This window comes from Urocampus carinirostris, chromosome 1, assembly GCF_059441175.1.
Source record: "Urocampus carinirostris isolate Australia breed hairy pipefish chromosome 1, RoL_Ucar_1.0, whole genome shotgun sequence".
NCBI lineage: Eukaryota > Metazoa > Chordata > Actinopteri > Syngnathiformes > Syngnathidae > Urocampus > Urocampus carinirostris.
The window spans coordinates 25,396,664-25,408,055 of NC_142349.1; the positions used below are offsets into that span (position 1 = coordinate 25,396,664).

At 42.3% G+C, this 11,392-nt stretch overlaps 1 protein-coding gene across 1 annotated transcript; it reads left to right on the forward strand.

Annotated features, from left to right (window-relative positions):
- The first annotated feature begins 846 nt into the window (after positions 1–846).
- On the forward strand, positions 847–8,892 carry LOC148374068 (GTPase IMAP family member 8). The gene is made up of 5 exons (XM_088320712.1): positions 847–861; positions 1,487–2,138; positions 2,675–3,367; positions 5,642–6,262; positions 7,622–8,892. The coding sequence occupies exons 1-5, from the start codon at positions 847–849 to the stop codon at positions 8,185–8,187; spliced, it is 2,547 nt and encodes an 848-aa protein (XP_088176838.1). The 3' UTR covers positions 8,188–8,892.
- Positions 8,893–11,392: the final 2,500 nt, after the last annotated feature.

Sequence of the window (11,392 nt, forward strand, 5' to 3'; positions counted from 1 at the left end):
TATTCTTCTGGAGACTGTTAGACAAGATGTGTTTCAAGGTGTTTGCCAGCAGCTGGATTAACGACTTGACATATACCCTGTCTCAATTTTGAAATCGTTCACATGATTCTAATACTTTTAAATTTGAGATTTGGAAGGTTAAATATTATAATTTTCAACAGTAATAATTTTAAATTTCATTTCCCTTAATCATGTCATTTATTTGATAAAGTAATCCCTTGGCTATCGTGCTTACTGAGCACCAAAACCCTCCGCGAAATGTGAAAATCCGTGAAGTTGCAACGCCTCCTTGATAAAAGTCCCTAAGGGCCAAACTTACTTCGAGATGACGTCCTTACAGACTGAGAGTATAGGACTGTAACAAAATAACATCTATATATCTACAATTAAAAACACAGAACAAAGATTTGCAGGTGAATGAGTGGTCTTTAGATTAGAATATAATTTACTTTTACTGTCATTCTTTGTAACAATGCACACAGAAGGAAATGTCGATATAACTGACCCGTACAGTTAAACTGTAGCGAGCCAATGCAGCCGCAGCCAAACAGGGCGCAGCCATTTTAGTCATTAGGTGACCAAACCCCTCAATTCCAACTCCCCCAATTCCAACCCTTAATGCTGAGCGCCAAGCAGGGAGGCAATGAATACCAATGTTATAAGTCTTAGGTATGACTCGGCCGAGGCTTGAACCAGCGACCTCCCAGTCTCAGAGCGGGCGCCCTACCCTCTAGGCTACCGAGCTGGTTTCCCGTTTTATCGTGTGCCAGTTCTCAATGGTGGTAAAAATACAACTGTGCCAAATTCCTGACGAGTTGTAGCTCCAGGTCATCTGTTTCATGGGTAATGGATCTAGCGTTGGTGAGATACCGGCTCGGCAGGAGTAGCCTGTGAGAGTTCTTATGTAGCCTAGTCGCAGTAGGCCAGACCTCGGGTACCACTATTGTCTTTGTCCTGAAACCTTCTCAGTCTTTTATTGGACCTGGTAACAATTTACAGAGAACACGCTGGCGATCAAAATCTCTTTGCGCTCTTCTGACTTTCCTCAGAGACTGGTTTAATTGAAACACTTCTTATCAATGTAACGAACTGCTGAAATACATGCTGTGCCTGTAACCGTGCTTTGCAATTTGTTTTGGGCGGACACATTGACTTGTGTGCCCACCCTGCTCCTTGACTGACAGCATACACCAGGCTATCACAACTGCACACACAGTCAGTCATGCCCACCTAAATCCCCAACCTGCCTCTGTGATAGCATTTGATGTGTATCGTCTGCTGCAGAACACAATGCAAAATATGTTGATATCAACGACAATGAACACAATTTAATTCAAAATCCCTGAAGCAGTGAACCAACGATAACCAAAGCAAAAAGTAGCAAGGGGTGTCTTATTTACATCTCAAATAATTTACTTTATTTATTTCTTTGAAACACACTTTATTTCATGTGTAAGTAAAGGGTTGGCGAATCTCCCATGTGAAGCTAGTACTTCTCGGGGGCAGAAACTCGGGGAAGAGCTCCTTGGGGAACCTCCTGCTGGGGAAAGATGAGTTCGCCACCAAGGAAAGGACATCGTGCTTGAGGCGTCTGGCCCAGGTGAGCGGGTGCTGGCTGACGGTGGTGGACACACCCGGCTGGTGGTGCGACTTTGGTGTGGAAAACACTTCCCGTGTAGTTCGACGGGAAATACAGGCGAGTATTACCCTATGCTCCCCCGGACCTCATGTTTTCCTGGTGGTAATCAAAGCAGGATCGCCTTTTACGGAACGGCGACGCCAGTCACTGGAGGAGCACGTAGGTCTGCTAGGGCCTCGGGTATGGCGCCACTGCCTGGTTGTCCTAACTTCACAAGGTGCGTCTCAGCTCACTGGGGACCGTGAGCTCCCTGCGTCAAACACCCTGTGTTGGCTGAAGAATCAGTGCGGACAGAGGTGTCACTTCATTGACTTGAGCAAGGGAAGTCAAATCTGCAAGCTCATGGAGAATATCCAGACCTTTGTTGCTGGGAACAGTAACAAAGTATTTAAAATGGCAGAGGGTGTCTGCACAGCCATAGCAGAGGAGAAGAGACGAGTGGAACACGACGCCCATGCTAGGTTCTTGAAAAGGAGAGCTCACAGAGCTTCTTTGAGAGGTAAGGATCTCATAGTCAGGTTCCAAATGATGTTCGGGGTTTGGGTTGTTATTTCAACTGTATTTAAAACAGTCCTTTTATTACTCTTACCATTTTGGTCCTAGAATTAAAAAAATCTCAAAATAGGCTGTACAACCCAGTAGGGCTTTCAGAAGAAGATTCAAAACAGGGCTAGGGATTAAAAGTAGGATATTAATCCAAGGTTTGTATTGAAGCCAGTACAACCGTACAGTAGAGGTTTTTTTTGAAAACAGTAATAATAGTTAACACAGTATTACTTAAAGCCAGTGTTGGGGTTTTAAGGTGGGATTTCAAGTCAGGGTTGGACTTATAAATTAGAGAAAATTTTTCAAAAAAGGTTTGATGCCAGTGTTGAGGTTTTGCATTAAGCTGTCAAGAAAAACAGTTCTAAATTGGGGAAATCAGGCAAGGCTTAGGGTTTTTCTACCAGTTACATACACAGTTATAAACCTGATTTACTGGTTAGAATTTTCTGAAATCCTTAGAGCTTGACATATTGAATTCAACATTTTCAGAGTGGACTCGCCCTCTTCATGACATTAGAATCATACTGCTGGGAGCAAAAGGTTCTGGCAAGACATCGTGCCTCCATACGATCATGGGCTTGGACCAAGGGTGCCGGCCCTCAGGCAGGACGGCTCGCTGCACGGTAGAACGTGGTGCAGCCTTTGGGAGGAATCTGACAGTGGTGGACACGCCCGGCTGGTGGATGAATTACCGTGGCCACGAGACGACCGCTTTCGACCGTCATCAAATTCAACTCAGCCCGTTTTTTTGTGCTCCAGGCCCCCACGCCTTCCTGCTTGTGGTGCGCCCAGATCGTGCCTTCTCTAAAACCTACCAGCAGGCGGCACGGGATCACCTGGAGTTGCTGGGTGGGCGGATCTGGAGTCGAGTCATGCTGCTGTTTAGTTTTGGGGACTGGTTAGGTGAGACAACTGCAGAGCAGCATGTAGAGAGCGAGGGCGAGTCTCTGCGGTGGATGGCCGAGCTCTGCAGGAATCGAACCCACGTGCTTAACAACAGGACTGCTGGTGACGGATTCCAGGTGAGAGAGCTGCTGGGAAAGATTGAGGAGATGGTGGTGGACTGCAGCAGTGGACATCAATGGATGGCAGAAGAGGTTGAAAAGCAGCTGATGATGACGCCGAGAATGGAAGACGCACAGGGCGCTGAGAAGTTGGAGCTGCAGAGGAGTAAGGCCATTGGTGAGATGATAAAAAATTGGCAAAAGCACATACTTGTCAACCTCAATCGATTGCTCCTCTGATTAATCATTGCAATTGCCCTTATTAAGCAATAGAATAGCTTACAGACAGAATATGTAAACTATTTACTCACAGCAAGACAGACTATGTAGAATGAAAATAAAGATAATTGTTGTGTCACGTTAAATTACCAAATAAATGCTTGATCGAGAACAACATTTGCTTGGGTACTGCAAGAATTTTAGCAATCTACAATGATGTCGTCGTAGCCCACCATTGGATTAGAGCCTAAATGTTCAAGACGAGATCGGTCTTACAAGACATTTAAAAAAAAAATCCCCATAATAAAATTATTACTCACTTTAAAATGTTTAAAAAAAATGTGTAAAATACAGGGCAAACGCATAAGTTGTAAAGTGATGCCATGAGATATGAATTAATCTGTTTCTTATCTTAACTTATGAAAGCTTATTTGATGAATGGTTTTGCTATCGCCTGAAAGCATAAACGAGTCCATCCAACTGTAGCGTCATGTTAACGCGTAATATAACATACTAAACAATGAACAAGAGTCCTATGAGACATTTTGTGATCAAGGGCTATACAAATAAATGTGACTTGACTTACAGTATGTTGATGAGCAGTGCACCAACCAAACCATTAACCAATGGACTTTTAAAGTAAAAGAAAAGATGAGTAGTTTTGAAGGACAAACAACTTAAAAGTATATTAGTCTGTATATTTAATCATGTATGTTTTAGCGCATCTATTTACTTTAATAGTTGTGGGATATCTGAGGAGCCAAATGTAATTTCCTCAAATAGTCGATTTATGTGTAACTTTTTATGAGTAACTAACAATAACACTTAATGAAAAAATACTCTTACCATGCTGCTACACTTTGTTGATGGAATTACTGAGTCATTCAAAAACACACCTATTGATTGCTGTGATACAATTACCAAAGGGTGATAAAGTCAAACGGATGGAAGGGCAAAATGAAAATTTTAGCAACAAGCCAAGGGCAGGACTTATCGAATGTTTAAAAATTATTGTACAAACTGAACTGAACTTACAAATATATTCCAATATGACCCAAAAAAGCAATATTTTTTCAATGTAAAAGTAATAAAAGAAAATGTTAAATTTGATTCAATTTGCTACAGCACAGTAGAGAGGAAATGATTCAGTAAGTATCTTACAATTCATTTTACTGTATGCTAGTTTTTTTTCCAAGAGATTAAAGTAAGTGTGTCAGTGCAATTTAAATCATTTTGCGTAATTGAATATAAAATAAAACAACAGTATTATAATATACATTGCATTTCAATTTTTTAGGAAAAACACTTTTTTTTGTTTTTGAATTATAACATCAAACTAATCAGAACTACACCCCATACATTTTTAACATGGTAAATGATTATTTTAGCAAGAAATGTCAGGTTTTTTACTGCAATATTGATGAAGGTGTATGAAAGCATATTTCTATTAACCTGTACTCCAGTGTTCTAATTTTACATTATGTTTGGTAATTGTGTAGAAGGCTAATAGGTGATTGGAAAACCCTTGAAATTATATTAGCACAGCTGAAATTAGTTTAGTTGGTCCGAGAAGCTATAAAACTGACCTTCCTTTGAGCTATTTGAGTATCTGGAAAATCACATTTGTGGGTGTGATTCAACTTTCAGAATGACCAGAGTATTTTTGTGTGAAACTTGACAGTGTATTATTGTTCTAAGAACAGAATGCTATTGAATGCGAGAGATTTCTAAGAAATTGAAGCTCTCCTACAGAGAACAGCCCAAATAAAGTAGAAAGAGAAGTGGGAGTCCTTTTTTCATAACTAAGTAAGAAGACATGTGCACTAAAGTCTCGGGAAATAGTCAACTTACAGGTACTCAACAAGCAGCCTCTATAGTAGCAACCCGTAACACACCATTGTCAACATCTACAGTGAAGAAGCAACCCATCTATGCTGGCCTTAAAGGCAGAGTGGCAAAGTAAAAGCCATATTTGAGACTGACCAAAAAATAAATATCAATATGGGCAAAAATTCATTGGACAACTCATTTGATAAATATATATAACTTTCATGGAAAACACCAGAATGTCTGGGTGATCCCAAACTTTTGAATGGTAGTTTATGGCTATTGCCTATATGCTAGCAAGACTGATTTAGTAAGTGGATGGAACAAGCACCAAGGTACAATATGAATATACATGGCACAAGTCCAAACCATGGCCTGGCCTAAAGCATCATTTTTTATGTTTCAGACAAGGTGAGCCTCTCCGAAGTGAAGCTTGTCTTAGCAGGTGGCAGCAAAACTGGCAAAAGCTCGTGTGGCAACACCGTGCTAGGCCGCAACTGCTTCCCCTCAGACCGCCGGACCGTCTCCTGCGTCCTTAACCAGGCTATTGTGGGCGACCGTGAAGTTATGGTAATGGATACGCCAGGGTGCTTCCCTTGTACTGCCGACCTCATACTAGGGGCAACGCCCTGTGCTGTACTAGTGGTCGTCAACGCCAGCGCTGCCTTTGGCGACAGCCAGGCAAAAGCCTTGGAGGTCCAGCTTAAGGGGATCTGGGCCCGGGCAATAGTAGTGTTCAGTCACGGTGACTGGCTTGGAGACACGACAATCAAAGAACGTTTGGAGAGCGAGGGGGCGGCACTCAAGTGGCTCTTAGATAAGTGCGGGAACAGGTACCACGTGATGGATAATAAGCAACGAGGAAACAGTTTGCAGGTACGAGAGCTCATGGTACTGGTGGAGCGCACCCTGGTGGCGGAACATCATGCGTCCGCAGCAGCATCTGCGCCACTGTGCAACATGAGAACCTCATCGTGCAGGAATCCAATTTCAATGCCAAATGATTTTCAACAGAGTTCGAAACACTGTGAGTTCTCTGAAAACAACATTAAAGCAAACACACTAAAAGTCAACCAACAATTTCAAATTTGGACTTCAAGTCATTGTTTGAAAATGCCCTGTTAGGTAACAAGAAGGGATTGGTGAGCATGATACCAGATATAAATGTGGGTGTTAAACCAGCCTTATCCATATGTATTTTCTCCCATTTATGGCTGGGGCGCGTTCTTTGAGGTGTCCTGGTGCTAGATCGTGAAATCATTCTCATCCCTGCGGGTGTTTTTTCTAAATCTATATTTGAGAGTGATGAAAGCCACCAGGCTGTACTCGCTGAGGCACACCACAGGAAATTGTGCTCCTACGACCCTAGTGGTTAAGGGATCCAACCACCCACTGAACCAGCATTAAAATGGCGAAAGTAAGAAAAGGCCTGCTTCAAGTACAGTTTAAATGGCAATGCAAACCCCAAAAAAGTAAAAACAAAAAGGTTTTCCAACGCTCTAAGAAATGCATGTATTTGCACACACATTAGGAATGAGCTGACTGATGTTGCAATTATGACACAATCCAGGACATGGCAGCAGAGAGTAACAAACTTTCAAATTTGGCACAGCTCATTTAACAATCAAGAATTTAAAATTAAAGAAATGGTAAATAGCAATGAAATCATTGCAATATCAAGAGAAATGTTTTTGGGGGATTAAGGGTATAAATTTAAAAATCTCTCATTTTTTGCAGAGGGAAGGTAATTGTATTGTTATTATTGTTATGTGTTATCCTTATCAAAGAATACACAATATTTGGCATACACTAGGTATCGGTCTAAATAACATTTGGTGTCAAACAACTTTAGTATCAAGATCACATTAAAATTTGATAAAATGGCTATAGTATGTATTTTAGTTCGGAGGATCAACGTATGGTTTCAGATCAGGATTAGCATTTAAACATATATTTTAACACATTGGAAAGTTATCAAATAATTTCATGCGAGGGTTAGTCAACATGATCAGATACTGTACTTAAGTAGGCTTTAAAAAATGAAGGATATCAAAGTAGGATTTGGAGTTCGTATCACAATAAGAAATCAGGTTCAAGGTACTACTTGGAAATGAGGGTTGCAAGCCTTGGTTGGATTATATACTAAAAAGGATCTCCATTTCAAAGTAGACCTTCGGATTAAGGTGAACATTTGAAACTTGCTTTCCAAGCATGGGTTACAAGTATTACAGTTTCAAGGGTAGTGTTAGTTTTTGAAATTTGGGTTTAAAGCCAGAAATATGAATTTAAATTTGTGGTTCAATCTGGCTCAGATTTTAAAAGATGGTTTCAAGTCTTGTTTGATTTAAAGTCACACCTGCTAACAAACCTATTACTTCCATTGCAGTCAAAGCTGGCGAGCCTTTTAGTAAGATCTTCAGTGGGTGTCCCTCAGTGGACTTCAAGGAGTCAACGTCACCTGAAAAACAAGTTGCTCTTCCATCAGCTGAGTGGAACATTGGCAATGCCACTTCTTGTCTCCTTTCCATACTTCAGAAGAGATTTCATATTTTAAGACTTAATTTGCCAGCGTGGCTCCACGTCGAGCGACCACAACTTTCCATGCTGCACTTGGAGCTGCCTGAAGTTCACCAGGACATGATTTCCAACCATCAAGCCAACCTGGAGCGCTCCCTCTGCAGCCAAGTTGGAGACTGGAGCAGCCTTGAGGAGCTGGAAGCATTTATTGACTCGTATTTTGAAACTATATGGGAACCGAAAGCCTTGACTCCACCATGGCGATCGCCCCAGACAGAAGGTGTCGCCTCCCCATATTCTGCAGATTTCCTGCTTTCATCCATCGAGAAAAAACTCTCCAAGCTAGATATTCTTAATGACATTAGAGAAGAACTTGTGGAAGTAAGGAGAAACCTGGAGATCATAAGGGTCATCAGATGCAAAGACAAACTTTAGAGCTTGACTCTCACCAGACTTATGCATACAAGAACACTACAATTGAACCAAACTCGCAAGTTATGTGCCGATATTTAACATATTTTATTCAGTTGGGGTTTGAAACTTTGTTCAGGGTTTTAAGAAAAAAATACAGTTTCAGGGTTTAGTTGTTTAGAGTATACTGTATATAAAATTACTATTTCAAGTAATCTGAACCTCAGGTTTACAGTTTCCAGAATGTTTCAAAGAATAGAAACATAGGCTAGGAATTAGAAGCATACAATAAGTAATTACTTTTAAAAGTAGATTTTAGTTCAACATTCAGATTTCTACGCAATGTGAAGGTTGTGGTTTAAATTGTGAGTTCCAATTTTGCATTTTAAGCTAATAACATTGTCTCAATGTGAGATATTAGCGCAGGGCTGAGACCTTTTCATATGTGTTTGTTATACTTAGCTAGTTGCTTGAGCTTCTTTTTAAAAAAAATCATGGTCAAGTATATGAAATATCAAGCGTATTAAAAGTTATTTTTGTATGGGCATATATTTGGAGACCTCTCAATATGATAGAAGCGCTATTAGCATGTTTTTCCACCAGAGAGTGCTGTTGTAAAAATAATACAGTCAACGGCCTTTTTCTCACGTTGCAGAGTCAATATGATTAGATATGGCAAAGGTTATTACGAAGACAGCTGGTACGCATTTACGATTATTCCAGCTTTCATTTGGGATTGTAAGGATATACTTCAACACACACCAATTAAAACAAATATCAAAAGAGAAAATGGATACAATGTTGTGTGTCATCTGCAAAGCAGGAGGAAAAAGTGAAATGTATGCATTGTTGTCAGATCCAATTATGTAAAAAGGGATAGAAGAGAGGCAATGTAATTTCTGCCTTAAAATTTTATAAAACCATTTGTTTTTTTTTATCAGATTTTTGATAGCATCATTAAATACATATTGTATGTTTAAACATAAACGATAGATGCACATGATGGATTGACCAATGCCAGTGTAGAGCTGCAAGACTTGAAAGAGACAAGCATGTGCGCACACGCGTTGTAAATGCACAGTAGTCATAATTGTGATTTTTCCCATCATTCAGGCATCTTGAATTTTCCCCTCCATTTTCCTTGATGGCCATTTCCCTCTAGGTCTACATCTCCCGTAAATCACATTACAGTAGACTCCTGATCCTCCTTATTTTCCCCCTCACCTCGTTATGAACGTCCCACTGCCCCGAGCAAGTGTAGGAGGGATGGATATCTCCTTGCTTTATTCTCTCCAAAGAGGTTCCCTGTTCCTTATCTGTCTCCATTAGGAACTAAAAAATAGAGCAGTAGCCTACTGAATCCCATCAATATTGAGTGCCTCCAGGACAGTTTAAAAAATGAGAAAATAGAGGAAGAAAAAAAGCCCTAAACAACAGTTGGCCTGACCTATGTACTTGAAAGCCACATTGCTCCTCTTGAATCTGAGATTCACCCCGAGTAGACCTTACCAAGGAGGCTGAAAAGTGTGATTCCCCTGTAGCTGGAACACACTCTCCAGTCCAGCCTGCCAGTCCTGAGGTGAGGGGCTAGAAGAAACGCGGCTCATTGACCCCTCATGATGACATAAACCTTTGGTTAACAATTTCCCTTATTGCGGCCCCACTCTGGTGCCCGACCTGGAAGTGGGGTCCGCTGGCAAGCGCCAGGTGGCCGGGTCTTCACTCACATGGTCTGGCCGGGCACAGCCCAAATGGATGACGTGGGTCCCTCTCCCCTTGGGCTTACCACCTGTGGAAGGGTAGAGTGTCGGGTAGCAGCCGAAGGAGGGGTCTTTTGGCGCACCAATCTCCGGCTACAGAAACTGGCAAATTTTCAAATCGCTGCAGTTAAAACGATTTCTCTCTCAATGCTTGAACAATTTTTATTCAGAGAGTCTCGGGAAGACTTGATGATGGTAGTGAGGCAAACAAGGTGCATTTGTTATCAACACCTGGGCAGAATGTTTTATTTCTGGTTCTAACACACACACACACACACACTTGCTTGCTTGCTTGGGGTTGTCCATCGATTCGATGATGACCATCTTCTTTTAATTGTGAGTCTGCTGATGTTTGAAGAGTCCGATCCTGGATCCACAGATGCGGTTACAGACAGAGCATGTGAAGGGGGTGCTGGGGGGAGCAGGGGTGGCCTGGCGAGCATGTCTCTTTGCACGCTTTGCTGCACGGTGTTGCATGCGCTGTTCCTCCATGTAATCCACTCCATGTGAGCAGTGGGAGCGCCAGAGGTCTCGGCAGGAAGCAAGTTCCTCCAGTGAGGAGGGGTTTATCCGACATCTCTTCAGGATGTTCTTCATTTGGTCTTCTAACCGCTTCTTCTGCCCACCAGCACTGCGTTGGCCTAGATGTAACTGACCATAGAGGATACGGCGTGGCAGTCTGTGGCTGGGCATTCGAACAACATGCCCCAGCCACCTAAGTTGGCGTTGGGCCATAATGGATTCCATGCTGCAGCTGCCTGCCCTCTCCAACACCTCTGTGTGCGGCACTCTGTCCCTCCATGTGATGCCAAGGATCTTCTGAAGACATCTTACATGGAAGGTCTCGAGGCTCTTCAGATGGCGGCTGTAGATAGTCCATGCCTCACATCCATACAGTAATGTCGTGATGCATACAGCTCTGTAGACCAGCATTTTGGTGTGGAGTCTAAGGTTGTTGTTTTGAAAGACCCTTATCCTTAGTCGACCGAAAGATGCTGATGCTTGCTTGAGACGGCTCTGGATCTCATCATCCAATGAGCAGGTGTCAGACACTATGCTCCCCAGATATTTAAAGGTGGGCACCATGAGCAGGTGTTGCCCTGCTGCTGTGAGGGTTATTGGGTTTGGTAAGAGGTCAGCACTGGACTGACAGAGTACCTCTGTCTTCTGGGTGTTGATCGTCAGTCCCATTCTGGTGTATGCAGTTACAGCTGCCGAGAGAATGTTTTGCAGAGCCTCCGGTGTATGGGCAACCAGGGCACAGTCATCAGCATACTGTAGCTCAATGATGGTCTCTGAAGTCAGTTTGGTAGTTGCCTGTAGCCTCCTGATGTTATACAGGTTACCATCAGCCCTGAAGTTGATGGTAACTCCAGCCTGCTCCTCCATCCTTCTACGTAGCAGTGTTGTAACACAGACGAGGAAGATGTTGAAGAGAACTGGAGCCAGCACACAGCCTTGCCTCACTC

What these genes read in the sequence shown, in the direction of transcription:
- LOC148374068 (XM_088320712.1), top strand. An exon ending in TCACAGAGCTTCTTTGAGAG is followed by an intron (nt 2,139 to 2,674) that starts GTAAGGATCTCA and finishes CAACATTTTCAG; the next exon opens with AGTGGACTCGCCCTCTTCAT. An exon ending in TCAACAGAGTTCGAAACACT is followed by an intron (nt 6,263 to 7,621) that starts GTGAGTTCTCTG and finishes CTTCCATTGCAG; the next exon opens with TCAAAGCTGGCGAGCCTTTT.